General features: G+C 35.9%; 1 protein-coding gene and 1 long non-coding RNA gene across 2 annotated transcripts; both read right to left on the bottom strand.

Moving 5' to 3' along the window:
- Positions 1 to 1,320: 1,320 nt before the first annotated feature.
- Positions 1,321 to 4,812, bottom strand: LOC311089678. Its single transcript, XR_014607732.1, has 2 exons — positions 4,758 to 4,812; positions 1,321 to 1,599 (listed from the first exon to the last, which is right to left on the bottom strand). It is a non-coding gene; the product is annotated as an uncharacterized lncRNA (long non-coding RNA).
- Positions 4,813 to 5,172: 360 nt separating this feature from the next.
- On the bottom strand, positions 5,173 to 17,797 carry pld3 (phospholipase D family member 3). Its single transcript, XM_084124572.1, has 12 exons — positions 17,583 to 17,797; positions 16,051 to 16,121; positions 15,829 to 15,879; positions 14,187 to 14,350; positions 13,815 to 13,995; positions 12,518 to 12,635; positions 12,262 to 12,389; positions 10,710 to 10,907; positions 10,367 to 10,506; positions 9,108 to 9,270; positions 8,365 to 8,464; positions 5,173 to 6,701 (listed from the first exon to the last, which is right to left on the bottom strand). The coding sequence occupies exons 2-12, from the start codon at positions 16,075 to 16,077 to the stop codon at positions 6,514 to 6,516; spliced, it is 1,458 nt and encodes a 485-aa protein (XP_083980698.1). The 5' UTR covers positions 16,078 to 16,121; positions 17,583 to 17,797; the 3' UTR covers positions 5,173 to 6,513.
- Between the last annotated feature and the right edge of the window lie 850 nt (positions 17,798 to 18,647).

The following is an 18,647-nucleotide window of genomic DNA, read 5'->3' as shown; positions in this document are numbered from 1 at the left end:
AACAGAAGAAAGAAACTCATACAGGTTTAGAACAACTTGAGGGTGAGTAAACATATCAAAATGTGTACTTCTTTAATAGCCTACGTGACAAAAGATCATTAAAACACAATGTACTTAAAAATATTAATGACCTTATTACAAAGTGCACTTTTTAAAAGTCTCAGAAACATGGTTTAAAAAAAGCTGACGTCACAAACTACCTGGTAACCAATCAGGTCAACGTGTGATCGTCAAGGAGTGGATCTCTGAGTGAGTGGAGGCGGGGCTAATTTGCATATTCATGGAACAGCAGGCAAGGGTGTAGAGTTACATTCAAGGCATGAATACTTTTTTTTCAAGGAGAAAACGTTTAAATATGTAATTTTGGTGATCAAAGATGAGTTATAAGGGATAACATTATTGACTACAGGGGGACTTTAAGATCTGAAGTACACTGCAAGTGCACATTCAATACAATTATAATATATATGAATACATAATAATACAAAAATGCACATCTGGCACATTATGAACGAACAGCCTCCCACTAAAACATGTTCTGAACTGAAGCATCTTGAATAATCTTAATTTTTCACGCATTAGAACCACAGAATCCAGTAAACATATTTATAATTCATGCTCATGCTCTTAAAAATGCATGATTACCTCGTACAACAACTAAAGCTACATTTTTGGAGTACAGGCCTCTTAGTAAGACCTTTGAACATCAGCCTTATACAAAATTGAATTGCCAAAAAACCTTATTATGCTGAACTTAGCTTCCTAACTACTCTAAAAATACTTGATCTGTGTGCGGGCCTTGAAAACAAGATCCCTTCTGAGTTTTGACCAGAATGCATGCTGTGAATTAATCCTGTGTATTAATCCTTTGACAAGTACGATCACAGCAAACATTCAGATGTGTGTTTGTGCCGCAGAGAGTTGTCATGTACAGGTATGAAACAGCTTCACAGTCTTTTCACCAACACAGTATCATTATTTTTTGTCACAACAATTCATAATATCACAGAAGTACTGGGATAAAAGTGTATAGTTTGTATATAAACACTGATGTCTATGGTAGATATTAAAATAAAGTAAATCATCGTTTGTAAGTAAATTGATGCTTCAAATAAAGATTGCATCGTTGCACCAGTGGCGATGACTGTTAAAAAATGTATGTCAGTGAATCATTCATTCAAGAGATTTGTTCAAAAACGCTGATTCATCCAGCAATGAAACAAGTCTTTATGAGTGAGTCATTGAATCATTCATTCAAACCGATTTAAAAAAAAAAAAAGCATTCATTCAAATGAATTAAACATTTTGCAGCAATAAACATTTTGTCAAAACAAACAAAGCAATAATTTATTTAACAGGACAATGTATTTACAGTGACAATGGCACAGAGAGATACAAAAAGTGACGTGTTCTTTACAAAACCCTATGCACAACAGTTGTTTTGAATTACAATATGATAAAAGATCATTCTCATGTATGAAATGTCATGTTCTTCTTTTATGCACAATCAAATGTTTATCCCTAATACATATTTACTATAAACAGCAACTTCCATATCTTCATAAAAAGCTGACTTTCTGTCCATTCTCACTGGGTGTCCTGAAATGAAAGATTAGAGAGGAGATTGATTAATTATGAATAAGAAATAAATTAAAAATAATGTAGAAATATATCAAAACACATCTCTGACGAAAGTGTACATGTCAATTAGACCACCAATTTAGATTAGGATCTCATGTAGCGTCATTTTGAGGGTGTACGACCACATCGCACCTCCACCCATCTTCCCATGGGTGCTACACACACACACACACACTCTCTCTCCACTCAAACACACACTAGTTCTGTCGAGGCGACCCCGGCAGCAGAGAGGTTACTCTGCGAGGTTTGGGGAGATGCTCGCGATTGCTGTCTGCACCCTCGTCACCGCACCGGCCCACTGACAGGACCGGCTGGTAATTAAAGTGCAAGAGGTTTCACGTACACACACACGCACGCACGCACACACACACACTTAAGTGCCCTTAAGTAAGACACTTAAACTCTGTTCACTCCAAAAGAATGGTTCCTGTAGTCAAATGTACTGTTAGTCACTTAAAAATAATGTGTCAGCTAGATGAATAATGTCAGCATGAAGCACATGCACACATTAAATCATAATCATAAACATGTCCATATTTATACACTACCCGTCAAATGATATTTTGAAAGAAGTCTCTTATGCTCTCCAAGGCTGTTTATTAGATCAAAAATACAGTAAAAGCACTAATATTGTGAAATATTATTACAATATCAAATAACTGTTTTCTATTTGACTTTAAAATATAATTTATTCCTGTGATCAAAGATGTATTTTCAGCATCATTACTCCAGTCTTCAGTGTCACATGATCATTCAGAAATCATTCTAATATGATGATTTGCTGATTAAGAAACATTTATGATTATTATCAATGTTAAAAAAAACAGGTCCAATTTTTGTGGAAATGGTGATAATTTCCCCCCCGGGATTCTTTGATGAATAAAAAAAGGTTTAAAGAACAGCATTTATTTTAAATAAAAAATCTTTTGTAACATTATATGTGTCTTTATGCTCACTTTTGACCAATTTAATGCATCGTAAAAATTTCTTAAATTAATACTTTTGAGCGGTAGTGTATCACAGTTTCCGCACAAATATGAAGCAGCACAACTGTTTCCAACTTTCATAATAATCAGAAATGTTTCTTAATCAGCAAATCATCATATTAGAATGATTTCTGAAGGATCATGTGACACAGAAGACTGGAGTAATGATGCTGAAAATTCATATTAATTATTCCAAACTTTTGACTGGTAGCGTATGTGTAAATGTATAGATCCACAATGGTCTTGACCTGGAGTGGGAATTTATTTCCCAAATAATCCCACAGAAGTCACTTGTTGCTTTATTGAAGTGGACCATGGGCACAGCAAAATAAAGACCTCACGGAGGTCCAAAAGTGTCTATGATTAAATGTAGACAGACCCAAGATCAAAACAGAGATTTTAACGAGGATTTAAAGAGGAGGGTGGTGAGTATAAACACAGGACGTCCTTGCAGTGACCCTCAGTGTCCATGGCAGTGTCCAGTCAAAGACACACCCTGACAGACCACGTACATCAGCTGGGCTGGCTAGTGATCGGCACAAAAATAAACAGGTTGGGTCCGGTTACTGTCTGGAATTATATATTCTGTAGCTTTAATATGGACATTTTATAATGATGGCCGATTGAACAATATGCCTTATGCTTACATATTTATAAATCTGTGCAATGGAGACTGGGAGTTCAAATAACTTACATTTAGGTACCCTTGTGAAAAATAATTATACTTTAGCATCAAAAAGTGTTGTGTTTAAATAATGGCCTTTTATTTAATTAACATTATTTTATCTGCAAGTAGTTTTTTATGTATTTATTTGAACACCATACATGCACATTTAATACAATTAAGTACACTTCTTTTTCCACAAGGGCACTCTGAAAAGAGTTTGGTCACATTAAATGGGATGTAGAACATTAAAACAACCTTCTTTCAACAAAACAGTAAATATGTCAACAACAACAAAAAAAGATATATATATATTGTTTTTGTTCATTGAACTTTTAACTATACAGTTATCAAGTACTAAAATCTCATTTAGAATTCCTTTGTATTATTAATGGAATATTTAAGCAATCAGAACCCTAAAGTTTGCGATAGCTATTTCTTCTCTATTGTGACGATAAAAGTGATAAAAATTAGGGCGGGACTTGATGTTTATCCATTAGGAATTGGTTGGATCGTCGTGGTTTCCTATTGGTCGATCTCATGTGAGTGACAGGTTGCCCCGCCCTCGCGCGAGTAAACGCCATCAGAGAAGCGATGTCAATGCAAGACGAGGGAGGAACATTTTTTTTTTTTGATTAAAGATTATGAGACATGAATTGTGATGATGTGCATAGATGAATCATCGTCGATAATAAGTACTGCAATATTCAATAAAAAACAAGAATTGTCTATTTTGATTTAACGCTATTTATAACAGGACTGAAGCCGCCAGATTTGCGGATTATACACTGCCCTCTGGTGTAGCTGAAGTTAAATGCCAATGCCAGACAAAAGAAGATTTTTAAACTCGAATGAACTGTATGTTTTCGAACATTAGTAAAAGAGGCAGAACTTTTTAGCGTTAATAACATAATTTCCAATACAAATACGCAAAATGAATTATGCATTTTGATTATTATAGCTTGTGAATAACAATTTTAGAGCGAAAACCAACAAGTGTCTAAAGGCCAAAATAAAAGGCATTCACTTCGGCGTCAGCGTGATTAATAATGGTAACAATGGTCAGTGTAATAATCGTTTAATCATCTCACATACCGAATAACTTATGTTAGCTAGAACAAACGCGACTTTACATTCAATTTTCATTGTGAATGGATGAAAAAAACCCTGAAATAATGAGCAACACCCACCCACTGCTCTCAGATTAAATAAAATGAGCCATAACACTCATATAGTGTATCATATATTATATAGATGTGTGAACCATTGTGTAATTTACATTATTCCCAATGTTTTAAGTTTGCATTTCTTTAAAATAATTTAAACTTTCCAGTTTCTCGGTGAAATCGACCGGGCTGGACATGAGTCAAATATGAATGACCTTGGAGACTTTGTTACCCAGTGCTGGGATAAAAAAAAGCTTATATAAATGATCTCTTATTGTGTATTCATCAGAGAAAACTCACCGCCATCTTCAGCTCCGTCTTGCGCTCCACCTCCACAGACGATCATATCTTTTCCAAAGGGATTCTGACAAGTCCCGCCCTTGATTCATCACCCTTTGCTATGGTTGGTGAGGCTCTGTGAACGACATCTTTACGGTCCAATCGCAAACTACACATAACTCATATTAACCAATCGTAAACAAGGAGGCGTGGTTTGCTAAATACTGGTGGCAGAAAATAACGGACAGAACACGGTCCACGAGAAATGTCCATTTATGGAAATGCAGCCAATTTTAAAAATAGACATAAAAATATGATTGGAACTAGTGGTGTTGACAAATAAAGTACCTAACTTTCTATACAAAACTAAAAATAAAAAAGCTGTTGAAATTTAATAGAATAGAGAATGGATTACGCAAGCACATGAATACTTCAATAGAGTTTAAATATATGATTATAATTACCTTGTCAAAATATGAAATGGCATCACATTTGTGAGTTATGAAGAATAATGAACATACCATGCACATTTTACATCGCAAATGGGACAATGCTTTTCTTTATTCTAATATGTAGAGGAAAAAAACAAAAAGATTGTGTACTTATTATGACTTATACTTGACTTATTTCATGGCATTCATGTTAAACCTGTCATAAACCATTTGAAATATCTCGTGCCTTTATAAATGCATTGTTCATTGCATTATCCCAATCAGTTTCCAGCAGTATCCATAATGATTTTCAGCATCAGACAAAATAATTGCATACATGTTCTCGCAAAGGCCGTAAGCTACTACAAAAATGATGCAACATTAATCAAATGATAATTAATGTCAAATGACTAGAAAATAGAGTTGCATTGTGTCAAGAGTTATACTTGTTTTTATGTTTATTTAAAACCAGTTTACAACTTAAAACATTCCTCTCAAAAGAAAAAGAAAGATCTTAAATGCAAAATGAACTAAAAAAAAATAAAAAAACCAAATGTCTGCAGATTAACAGCCAATAAAGTGTGCGCATTTTTGAAAACACAAAAAGTTATAAAAGTTGAAACAAGCTCACACATCCCTCATTATTGCTCTCTATATAACGATGAACATGTCTGATAATGAATCATCTACATGGGCGCTCTTTGGCATTTTCACTTCCAGATTTAAGACCTAATAATAAAAAAAGAAAACATCATCACAATTTCTAACCCAACAAGTCCTGTAGAAAAAAACTCATGTGTGATGTGCAGATAAAACAGTCCAAGTGCTGCTGGCCAACAGTGCTGACATAACATGGCATCAAATTATAATTTTTCAGATGTACAGGACAGCACACAGCAATTATGAAATCACTTTAGAAAGAGAAAGCAGCTATGAACAATATTTTAAATCAATGATAAAACGATCCTACCCGAGACACTACAGGTTCAACACATGTTAAAATGATCGATCAACAGGAAGGCATTTCTGTTAAGAGGTATTGCATGCCATTTAAAAGACATTTTGTGCAAAACATATGCAAAAAGTATTTATAATGCTATTATTATTATTATTGAAAAATATGTTCTTTAACTCCCAGCTCTTGTTTAGTGCACTTTTATGAGTGCAAAAGTAGCTCATGGCAAGATGATCATGGGAGGAGGTATTTTAGAGCCCAAAAATGGAGCATAGATCAATGCTGTACATGCCCTGAATACCATACTTCAAATGCCACCAGCAGTGTGTGTGGCACAGCACTCAACAGCGCCACCTGCAGTGTGAAGGCCACAGCACAGACACAGCCTGGACTAGCAGACCACTTTACGGTTGGTCCTGTGGTTAATGTCAGTGCTGTACTGAGAGTCCCAGTCCCTCTCAAACACTTCCTGTAACTGCTCCTGGACAGTAGGAGCTGTGGACTGAGCTGAAGTCTGGTTCACCACTAATGCAGAGCCAGCTGTGTTCACAAAGTAGTCACCTGACCAGTTAGAGGTACCTGGTAAATATGGAGACAGAATATCAGTATAGCAACAAGAAAATATTCGGTCCCAATTTATATGGAATATCTTCAATAAAGGGATATTTCTCCGCTGGAAAGATGAACGTGTATTTAAATTGGGTCATTTATATAGTAGAAATGTGAAATTATTTTAGAAGTTGGTGCCTTCTAGACTGAGAAAAGCCAGAAAATGTATTTTTGGCTCATGTGGATGAAAGACAACAACTCCCAGAATGCACTTGCTTCGCTGCCCTACAAGGCCACTCCCAAGCCACGCCTACTGGTTACAGAGGGCAGTATCGGAAGAAATGATACAGCTAGGCTAGTAGTGACTCGAAACTGAAAAGACGCTGTTTTATCATGAGATCCCCCTATGGGCGGGCTGAACACATGCGGGACGAGCTCCTCCTACTGGCTGGAGTCTCTCGCCTCTGGACAGAAAAGCCTCAGATGACGCAAAATGACGATTTTTGCGTCATCTGAGGTTTTTTTCCAGACACACAATACAGAAATCCTCGTCTCAGGGGGACATGAGGGAGGGAAGCACGGCCACTCGAAAATACTACCGGGTTTCTACTGATACAAAGCTTAATGCTAATCGGTGAAGTATCCCTTTAACTACTATGTACTAACATTTAAATTCGTCATTTGATACAATGCACTTGTTGTGTACATAAATGTTTTTTTTGTTTTTTTACATTGTATTTATATTTAAAAATACCTGCATGTAATTAAAGCTGTAATTATTTTCTGTAATTACATCTAAAATTAGGGATGCACAATATATCAGCCACCATATCGGTATCATATATCAGCCGATATATGTTCATTATTAATGTTATCAATGTATCGTTATCGGCCTGATAAGAAAATTTGGCCGATATATTAAAACGGTTAAATAATGGATTATTTCCTTTAGCTGAGTCACTTCATATGCGCACTGTTCGCCAAGATGGTTTTGAATTGCATGAAATATGATTGGAATCACTTTAAAAAAGGAAAATATAGTTAAGTGCAACATGTGCAGCGCAAGTCTAATGGTGAAAGTCTAAAGTTTAATGGTGAGACTTTTGTTTTTGTAATCAGACTCTCAAAAATTATAAATAAATTTGGATTTAATCGGCCAATATATCGGTTATCGGCTTTTAAATATAAAAATGATCGGTATCAGCCAAAATATCGCTGCCTCCCTATCTAAAATAACCCACCCTTAGACCTAACTAAGTCAAGTCAAGTCAAGTTTATTTATATAGCGCTTTTCACAATACAGATTGTATCAAAGCAGCTTCACAGTATTAAATTAAAATAATACATCAATGCTTGTTTCTAGTGGAAAATGTCCACGTTTGGTAATGCTGATCAATAGTATTGTTGATTGATTAATTAAATTAAATATCCCCAACTGAGCAAGCCAAAGGCAACATTTTTAGATACTATCCCACCAAACCTGCCCTAGCCGTACCCGTTTCTCTCCTCTATAGCAGTAAAAGCGTTTTGCAATACAACTTGAACACAATAAGTACATTGTACCTACAACTTGTAAAAGTTGCAAGTAGGCTACATAGTAGTTGCAAACTAACAGATCATACAGGAAAATGAATTAAGATATTTAGAATCTAAAAATGTAAAAATAAAAAAGTAAGTAAAAAACGAGTCATACCTATATAAGCAACCTTATCTGTGACCATGTACTTGTTATGGTTGACTCTGGCAAAGGGAATTTTTTTCTGTCGAGGGTCAGATGGCACAGTAAAGATTTTCTGTGAGGGGGAAAAATAGGTTGTATTAGTCATACACAACTGTTTTTCAAGAATTAAGGGGGGGTTCACACTACACAGGGGTTCACATTACACCTTTAGCTCCATTCATAAGCATGTGAATGCGGGAGACCGGAAACACAAGCTCAAGCGAAGAAGTTCTGCATTTCACTGCGTTCCAAAGTTCATGTATGGTGCGACCAATAGAAGATTACCTTTCAGCTGAATGAAAAGAATGCACACTTTAAATATGCAGGATTGCAGCGATAAAGTGATCAGAAAGGATGCATTTCATATATCTGTGTCTGTAGAAATGATGTGTGCTCAAAGTCTAGTGTGACCAAGGCTTTATTCAGAAAGGATGCATGTAAGAGATCAAAAGAGACAGTGAGGACTTTCACTTTGTTATAAAAAAATATTGTAAATGCTGTTCTTCTGAACTTCATATTCAAAAAAATATACCCATATTCTTCATATCCCCCCCCCCCCCCCCCCCCTGCAAATCAGCATATTAGAATGATTTCTGAAGGATCATGTGACACTGAAGACTGGAGTAATGATGCTAAAAATACAGCTTTGATACAGCCGTAACATTCAGACCACTCAGCCTGTCAAACACTTAAAGAGCAGTGCTGACGGCACTCACCACTTGAACGTCCAGCTTGTTCTTGTCCTGTAAGGAAGCGAGCGAGCGGAGGAAAGGGAACATGATTGGGTTGGTGCTTTCCCAACAACTGATCAGCAGACGCACACGAACCCTGCGCTCGTAAGCCACGCGCCGCAGCTCGCCATCAATATCAGTCCAGTACCTGCGGGAAAATCAGCGAGAGCAGGGTTACATTTGATCTGTTACAGAGGTTTACTTTGAAAGTTAGGGACATTTAACAGTCATACAACTCCAAGCAGACTGAGAGCATTGCACTGCTGTTCCTTTAAGACTTCTATGTGAATTACTGAGTCCTTAAAGCTTCACTCTGACTGGGAGAACATAGAGAAAGCGTTGTTGCAGGAGGGTTATTATCATTCACTAAAACTAAAGCGAAAACCCTAAGAAAACAATTTTAATTACTTGAAATATCATAAACATTAACTGAGGTGAAAAAAAAGTAAACGGCTAGTGGTCAAAGGCAACGTTTCTCATTTTCATTTAGTTTAAGTCAGTGCTATTTTAGTGTCATTGAGATGATTTTTTTGAATTTTGAATTAGATTTTATGTTTATTTTTTCCATTTTCATTTTAATTCCAGTCTAAGCTTTGAAATTTTGTTTTCTTTTTGTGTACTTTAAAATATATATATATATATGAAGAGTTCAGATGCAAAAGCCTCTAAGTGCCATCTGAAATTTTCTTCTAAAATTGTCATTTTTATCAAGCTCGTATATTTAAGTTCAGTAATTTCACTTAAAAGCCAATGAAAATGACCTATTAATTGTCATTTAAGTGAAATTACTGAACATAAATATACGAGCTTGATTAAAAATGATCATTCTAGAAGAAAATTTCAGATGGCACTTAGAGGCTTTTGCATCGGAACTCTTCATATATATATCTATATAGTTTTTATTAATTTTATTTCTGTTTTAGTTGTATTTTATTTTAATAAAATAAAAATAAGTATGTTTTTCTTATTGCATTTTAAAAATGCAAAAAACACAAAATGACTAAAACTTCACCTACAATTAAAATGAAAACTGAAAAAATATATGGAATAACACTGTTGCAGTTTATGTGTTTTTTAGATGCAAGAAACCTTTTTGGACTAGGAGGAAGATTTGAGTTCCCTCACGAAGAGAATTACTGATTCAAAAAGCGTATGATATGCACATTTCAAAATGAAGACAGGTGCTTTTAGGCTGGTTGGTTATGAAACATGTGCAAAGAGGAAGTGGAGAATATTTTATAGACCTCTTGTGGCTGGAGAACTCCATAGTGGGAAGATAGTTCATCACAGCGATGTAGACAAACTGCTGGGCATCAGCGATCACACTGAGGATAGACTGCAGGTCTGAAGTCCGGCCCTCAGCGCACAATGAAGGAGGAGAGCTCTGTGTGACAGAGAACAACAGACGGTCCTTTAACTTCCTCTATCTTGACTCAAAAATGTCAAAGCAAACTGCGACCAGCAGAGTAAACACCACCAGAACGAGGAACAATACAAGCCACAAAAATTCCAATGACAGTGTTACATTCATATTTGACTTTGCTTTATTCCCTTTCATGGCTGAGCTGTGTGACGGTTCTCTCTTACTGATAGATAGACACTGGCATCGGTCCCATTGAGTGTGAGCTGCATCGGTGTGTCCTTATTGTACTGGGTGGAGTATTTGCTGGGCCAGTGTGCAGGAACGGTCTTGGTCTGATTCAGGTACCAATAAGCCTCAAAGATCTTCCCAAGGTCCTCAGCAAGACAGCCGCAGTCATACACAACTGCACCCAGCTCCTTCACCTGAGCAGAGTGAACATATACAATATATGCAACATATAAGATCACGCAGATGGGAAATATGTGAAGTATTAGTGCCATTTCTTTAAATTCTCACAAAATGTACTAGAACATCTTTCCTTCTGTATTAAAATGTTGTTATTCATTATTACCATTCAAAAGTTTAATGTTTTCAAAGACATCTTATGCTCACCAAGGCCACATTTATTTAAATAAAAAATACAGTAAAAACAGTAATATTGTGAAATATTATTACAATTTAAAATAGCTGTTTTCTATTTCTAATATTATAAAACGTGATTTATTCCTGTGATTCCAAAACTTAATTTTTAGCATCATTCAGTGTCACATGATCCTTCAGAAATCTATTTTAATATGCTTATTTGCTGCTCAATAAACAATTCTTCATATAAATATTGAAAAAAGTTTTGCTGCTTAACGTTTCTGTGGATTTTTTGATGAATAGAAAGTTCAAAAGAACAACATTTGTTTGAAATAGAAATATTTTGTAACATTATAAATGTTTTTACTATCACTTTTGATCAATTTAATGCATCCTTGCTGAATAAAAATGTAAATTTGACTGATCCCAAAGTTTTGAACAGTAGTGTAACTTTATGTAAATTTATCTATTACAATACTGTGTACGGGTGGGCGATATGACCAAAATCTTTTACCATGATATGAGTCATTTTATTTCACAATAACAATATACATGGATTTAAATAGACAAATGATTAAGAGTCACTGATTGAATCATTATTGCATTGATTATTATGTTTCGATCATGTTATATGTTTGGCAACTGTTCTTTTAACCATAACTGATGGAGTGTGTAGCTTTTCATTTCTTAAACAACCATGTAGGAAGACACATGATGGACATATTCCAGGATGACAATGTCAAGATTCATCAGGCTCAAATGGTTGGGAGAATGAAGAATCATTTTCACACATGAATTGGCTCCTCACAGTCCAGATCTTAAATACATTGAAAGTCTTTGGGATGTGCATAAATCTTTGGTCAAGATTTAACATAACATGCTGGAAACATAATAATCATTAAGCATTTGCCTATTTAAATGCAAACAGCGACTTTTTTTGGCAGTGTATATCACAATATAGTTATTTTTGCTTTAAATAATAAGGTTATGATATAAAAAAAAATATACCATTAAAATTTCATAATTCTCATCACCATTTTCAATATGAGTATATTGAACGAGTATATCGTCCACCCCTATTACTGTGTACGGGGCATGTATGAGTAGGCGGGGAAGCAAACATTCCCAAACACTGATCTCAAACCATGTTGCATTTAAAGGTTATATGAAAAACTGACCAAAAATATGACTGACCTGTGTTAGTGACCTCCAGTCCATATTTGCACTCCCAATGTAAACATGCTTTTTATCCACGATCCAGAATTTAGTATGCAGAACACCTGTCGTCAGCTCTCGCATATTCACCAACCGCACATCAGCTCCTGTGGAAAACACGACATTTATACAACACAGCATTCTGAGGTTTCTTCTAATGTTTACACCTCTGTGCTGATATATTTGATGTTATTTTTGCATGGCTGTTAAATACCTCAATGTTACGCTGACTTACCGGAAGCGATCAGGAAATTAACGTCATCCAGAGGTTTTGTCTCTGACGGTTTATCGACTGCTATTCGGACAGACACTTTCCCCGAGAGCTGCCCCAATTCCTGCAGAATCTGCTCACCCTAAGACCAGCAGATCACTTGGGTAAAGACCGTGTCACACCAAGCCAACGTAAAAGATCTAGCGGCGATTGAAAGCTGAGTGTTTTGTCGCCTCATGTCGGGTAAAAAGCTGCGCTTGAACACACCAAAAGGACTACTGTCAACTAGCATGTGTGTTCTGCGTGTAAGGAAATAACTGTCTATATCAGCAGGTATCAATAGCCGCGTTTCCATTACCCTACAAATTGTGCAAATTGATATTGCGAATTGAAAATACGCCCAATGGAAACACGTCAATTTCATAAAAACTCCCATTTATCCCAAAAAAGTTTTTGCGCTCGCATGAGGTGCTTTTTCAGGCAATTCGAAAAATAAATGTTTCGCAAAACTGCAATGGAAACAGTTTTTGCACATTTACAGTCACCTGACGTAGATGACGCGGTGTGTCTGGACAGAATACGAGACGGAGTTCTTTATTAAATTCATAAAAAACAAAAGAATTACAGAAATACTGGATTCTAAACCTCAAAGAAATGCCACAATCAAGACCTCGAAGCAGATCTGAGTGAGAAACACCCAGAAACACCTCATATGTGCTGCTCTCAAGTATAAGGGTCTTTCCTTGCCATTAATGCTTGGATAACACACATACGTCTCCTTTGATTAATAATAACGGCCAGTGCGGTGGCTGAGATACATAAACCTACCAACGTCCGTCACCATGATTTTTGGAATGACTTATCGCGAGAGGAAAATTACGTTTTAGTCGCATAACATCGGTTAATGGAAACGCCGTCATTTTGCAATCGTTTTTTGTTGACATTTAGAAAAAAAAAGAAGAAAAAAACACAAGAGTTTTGCGCAAATCTGTAATGGAAATGCGCCTATTATATATTCATCATTCAAAAAGAGTAACCGAAACTAGGACTACTCATACAAACCTTAAACAAAGCAGCGCTTGCTTATGATTTTGAAATTAGAACATCCGTTTATGCTATCTTGACTTTTTTGCACGCTTTCATCACTTTTGCTTTTATTCTCGTTTGCTAAGCTGAACAGCCAATCAGAGTTCTGTCTCTCAACGATAAAACATCAATCAGCCAAAATACTCAAGACCTTCGGCTTGGTGTATAAGGGCCTTAAGACGTCACTAACAAAGCCTATTATTCAGTGAGAATTCAGTAAACTTTACATCCAAACCTGATTAGCTGTGGCCTCGTGTGTGTGTGTGTCTTTATTGGTGAGAGTCCAGTAGAAGGAGGCGATGTCCAGACTGGTTTGAGCGCCAGATATAAGGTTGAGCCAGGCGTCATATATAGACTGGTGAGTGGTAGAGGAGTTAAACACTAGGCCCTCAGGAATACTCTCCACTAACACAATCCTGTAGATGACACATGTAAACTATAGTTGGAAACAAAGCCACAGATGCAGACTTCATTGAAGGTGCAGATGTGAAACCGTGTGCTACGGTTTACCACATATACCAATGGACCACTAAAACACTCCAAATAAAACACAAGTTTGGCACAGAATAATAAACGACCCAAATAAAGGTCATTGGCGGGCGTCTACCTGCAGGGATCAGTGCAGGTTTCTCTGATTAGAAGATGCTTCTGCTGTCCAGATGATTTAGAGGAGGAGGAGGATGTCGCCATCGGAACAAGCAGGGATTGGAGTGACAGGAGTATCAACAAGACTGTGGTTAAACAGGTGAGGATGATCAGACACCTGTAATACTAAACACAGAGATGGAATATGTTCAAAACGCCTGGGCAATGATAGAGATATGAGGGATGATGTACAGTTAACTGGCCATTACTAACAAAACAAACAGAACCCCAAAGTGGTTCATTTATGATGACCATTTGTACATTATTCTGCTGATTAAACAGATTTTTACCAAATAAATGGACATGTAATGTTAATTGAAATTATTTTATCAAGACAATGGAGCGAAACATGAGGTACAATGTAATTAACAGTAGTTATACGCAGTATATCAGTACCAAATCTGTTATTGGCTAATATTAGAGACTGGACATATATCAGCTGACACTGGATATTTAGCCCTCCTAAGCTTTTCGAACAGTGGCTATTTTGCCTGAAGTAGTAACAATAAAATTATGCACATCTTTTAGATATTTTTTCACATCTGTATAATATGCTAAATTACTTCACTTTATTACATGGCTTGGTTGAATTCTAATGTAGAATGCGGTGTGTTATTTCTTGATAACAGACCGCTGCTAAGTATAACACACCGTTGCCATGAAAAACAGAGCGTTGCTATGGACGCAGGATTCTAACCGTAGAGACGGAACAGACTATTTTCTTTAGCGGAAGCAATACAATCGTTTTTAAATCAATAAACTCCTTTTTAAATCAATATTTTGTGTCAAATTATTGATTTATTTGGTAGGTAGCCATGTAATAATAATGTAGAGCGAGGCGGTTGTTATAGCGAATACAACGAATTATAGCGAATACAACCCCGAATGTTATAGCGAATACTTTTATCCCTTACACAGCAAACATCTACATTTCTGTAAGAGAATTGATCATGTGTTTGGGCCAGATTGCTGCCATCTGGTGAAAGTTCTAGATTGTAAGCTTAGAAAATACACATTTGGATATTTGTTTAAACATTATCCAACTATTATTTGTCAAACTTTGCCATACATTATTTTTACATCATTTTTAATATTTAAAATATTTGAATATAATATTTCACATTTTGCAGTAATGCTTACAGTCACAGACTCCCATTCATTTCTCTCTCTGTCTGTGTAAGTGTGTGAATCTTTTTCACTCCGGATGCTTTATAGTCTTACTCCTTTATTTCTGTGTGTGTTTGTTCAACATTTTTATATTAATTTTATTCAACACATTTTAGAAAAAAATGCTCTGCATTAGGGGTTTTTTGACCGCAAACACACAAACTGTGACTTTTTTTTTTTATCATTCAGATTGTATATCCAAAAAAGCCACCAAGTATTACTATAATGTTAATTATATTAGAGTCCATACCAGCGGACAGTATAGTTCTGTTTATTATAAGCGTGTGTTGCAGTTTATGCCGTCTGTTGCTTTAAATGCTCGAGCTCTTAAAAGCAGGATGGATTCTGATTACACGTTTGAGCTTCAGCAAGAACCAATGAGGGTCATTCTCAGCGTCAAGCGACCCATTAGGAGGATAGGTTGATTTGTTTGTTACCTTTTGTGAGCCATGATGTGCTTCTCCTCTGCATAGCTCCACATCAACCATCTGGAGCAAAACGTGAAAACAAAGGACTTGTAGTTAAGTTTGTACATTCATTTGTAAATTACAACCAATAGAAAATGCATAAACAAGTGAATTTAAGGAGTGTGGAAGAATCACAATCAATTTGAAAGCATTTAAATGAAGACATAAATAATCATGAAATGTATAATCTACCTTTTCGTACGGTATATCCGACTTCATTGCGTCTAGGAGGTCCACCAGCACTTTAGGAGGAAATACAAATCCTAAAAAATACAAGACGAGTCAGTCTTGCTCTGGGGAATCTGTGTTCATGTGAGCATGTAGGCTGGGTTGTGTACGTGTTTGTGCACGTCTTTGTATGTCGCCATTCACTCCAGTTCCGAGCATTTCTATAGACACAGGCCTTTTGCCAATTCATTATACAGAAAGAGCCAGAAGTCAGCATTAGCGGCTACACTGAACAGCCAGATGACTGATGACAGATGACAGCAGTCTTGATGAGCTTGGCAAATCTTTCACACGAAACTGGCGTTCTGGGATATCATCTGACTTAAAAGTGGAAGTGTTTTTGAAGATGTAGAGAAAATGAAGAAATGTAGATGCTGTGCAGGTTATGAGAGTCATGAGCACAGGGTCATGTGACTGAGGTTCCTGATAGTAACGTGATTTAGATGTGGGGTTTTCTGCTGTAGTTTGAGTAATCGTGTTTACAGGAGGAAATGTAAGAAAAAATGTCTGCCGTTTCATATAGTGTACACATTACTTTTGAACTGCTTCATCAAGTCTAATTACTTTTCACTTTCCATTTTAATGGATAACCCTATAAAACCTACTGAACACAATAATTTTGAAGGCCCCAACATGATCAAAACTTTGCTGAAAAACCTGTTTTACACCATTTTCTACATGCCTTCAGTCTTCTAATTGATACGGGGTTTTTTTAGCAAGTAAAAGGACTTTTAGAATAATTGTAAAACTGTCCTCCAGGTCATGGTTCACGTGTCTTTTTGCTGTGAAAACTTTAATGGTAACATGTTAACTAGTTAACTAATGAAACCTTATTGTAAAGTGTTACCACTTCATTTTTATAAAACACAATTTTATCATTTTAATACAGTTATTACAATTTTACAAAACATTTACCAGACTGCAGCAACTTAGGTTTAGTTGATTATCAATACATATTTTTTTTTTAGAAAAATGCTAAAATGTAATTATGAAATAGGCCTATGATACAACGTTTTTGATGAAGAATGTGTATGTTTCTCATTAAATTATTAAATTACACTGCATTATATGTTTTCCTCCCACAATAAAAACTACAGAGCTTTGACCATAAAACTAACTATTTAAATATCATCTTACTGAGACATATTTTCGGGAGATGTAGTATAAACTAATATTTATAATGCATTTTATGCAAGTAGTCTGCAATACTGATTTACATTATAAGCTATCAGAATTGCATCTTACTTTTTGAACATATAATTAAACATCATCTGCACTAAATTGCAATTTTTTTTACCCGTCTAGAAAATGCCGCCTAGATAGGAACCTCATAGGGTTTGAGCCACAGCCATGCACTATATGTAGTATTTTTGTATCCACAAGTGTATTATTCTACATCTAGTAAAGAACACATTAGCAGATGTTGCATGTATAACCTCTGTCAACAGCTGAACTTGAATAATAGTAAAGACAGGGAAAGGAAATGAAGGACATACCTGTGATCTAACAGCTCACAAAGCAAACCATTCCGTCTGAGGCGCAGCGGTATCTCAGCTATCAATGAGCTCGATTTATAGAGGAAAACAAGAGCTCTCTGTTCAAAACAACGAGGAGTAATCGGCGTAAACAATGAGTATACTTCACTGTTTGCAGAGTACACTAGTCAGCAACCCTACTCGAGCTCCTGGCGAGTTCACTGTCAATGTCACGTGATCGCATTTTAAGTAACCTATGGGGGGACGCCATGAGAGTGACGTAGAGAATAAATTAACCTCAGTGTTATCACGATTTATTTATGTTGATGAAAGCGGCATTCTTATTGTTATTTCGCGTATTATTATATAATAATTTGCTCTCTGGGCATTGTGTTAATTTAATTTGGAATATGAACCACATGGTTTTATGTAGATAAAAGCTAAACTGAGCTATAGGTAGCATACTATATTACTTTTTTGCTTTTTTCCATAGCTTTTTTTCAGTAGGCCTCGTATAATCCCAATATATTTTTGACATTTAAGAAGAATATCATTAGTTTGTACGTTTCCTGAAAAAAACAAACACCTGTTTGATTCGTTTATTATTCGTTATCGTCTTTAATTGGCGAGTTCATGTTACAAACAATACATGTTTGACTGTGAACAAAATTGTAGCCTATGCCAGATAATGAACGACACTATACCGGTATTTTATCGTTAATGCTAATATGTTTTTAAATTACATGTATTTGTTTTAAGAACTCCCTTCGACTTCTGGAGCATGAAAAACATCCGAGAAACAGGTGAAGTCTGTTTCTTATGTTATGTGTTCTCCAGCAGAGGGAGATGTAGGACTATATTTCAATGCAAGACTAACGCAGTGTCAGGCTGATAATTTAATTTAGTTTATGATGCCAAAAAATAAAATAAAAAATAAATATTGTGGGGAGGTGAGAGAAGCAGACACGAGAGCAAATGTTTAATTCTGTATTCATGCTAATCTCCGAAGGCAGCTCCTTTAAATAATACTTCATCATTACAAAAGTGGCAGACAAAACTATTTTTACATGGTGGTAACTAAAATGA

This window comes from Abramis brama, assembly GCF_963993115.1.
Source record: "Abramis brama genome assembly, chromosome: 9".
Taxonomy (NCBI): domain Eukaryota; kingdom Metazoa; phylum Chordata; class Actinopteri; order Cypriniformes; family Leuciscidae; genus Abramis; species Abramis brama.
Note: the sequence above shows the minus strand (reverse complement) of the source record. Positions and strands in the feature narration are given on the sequence as shown.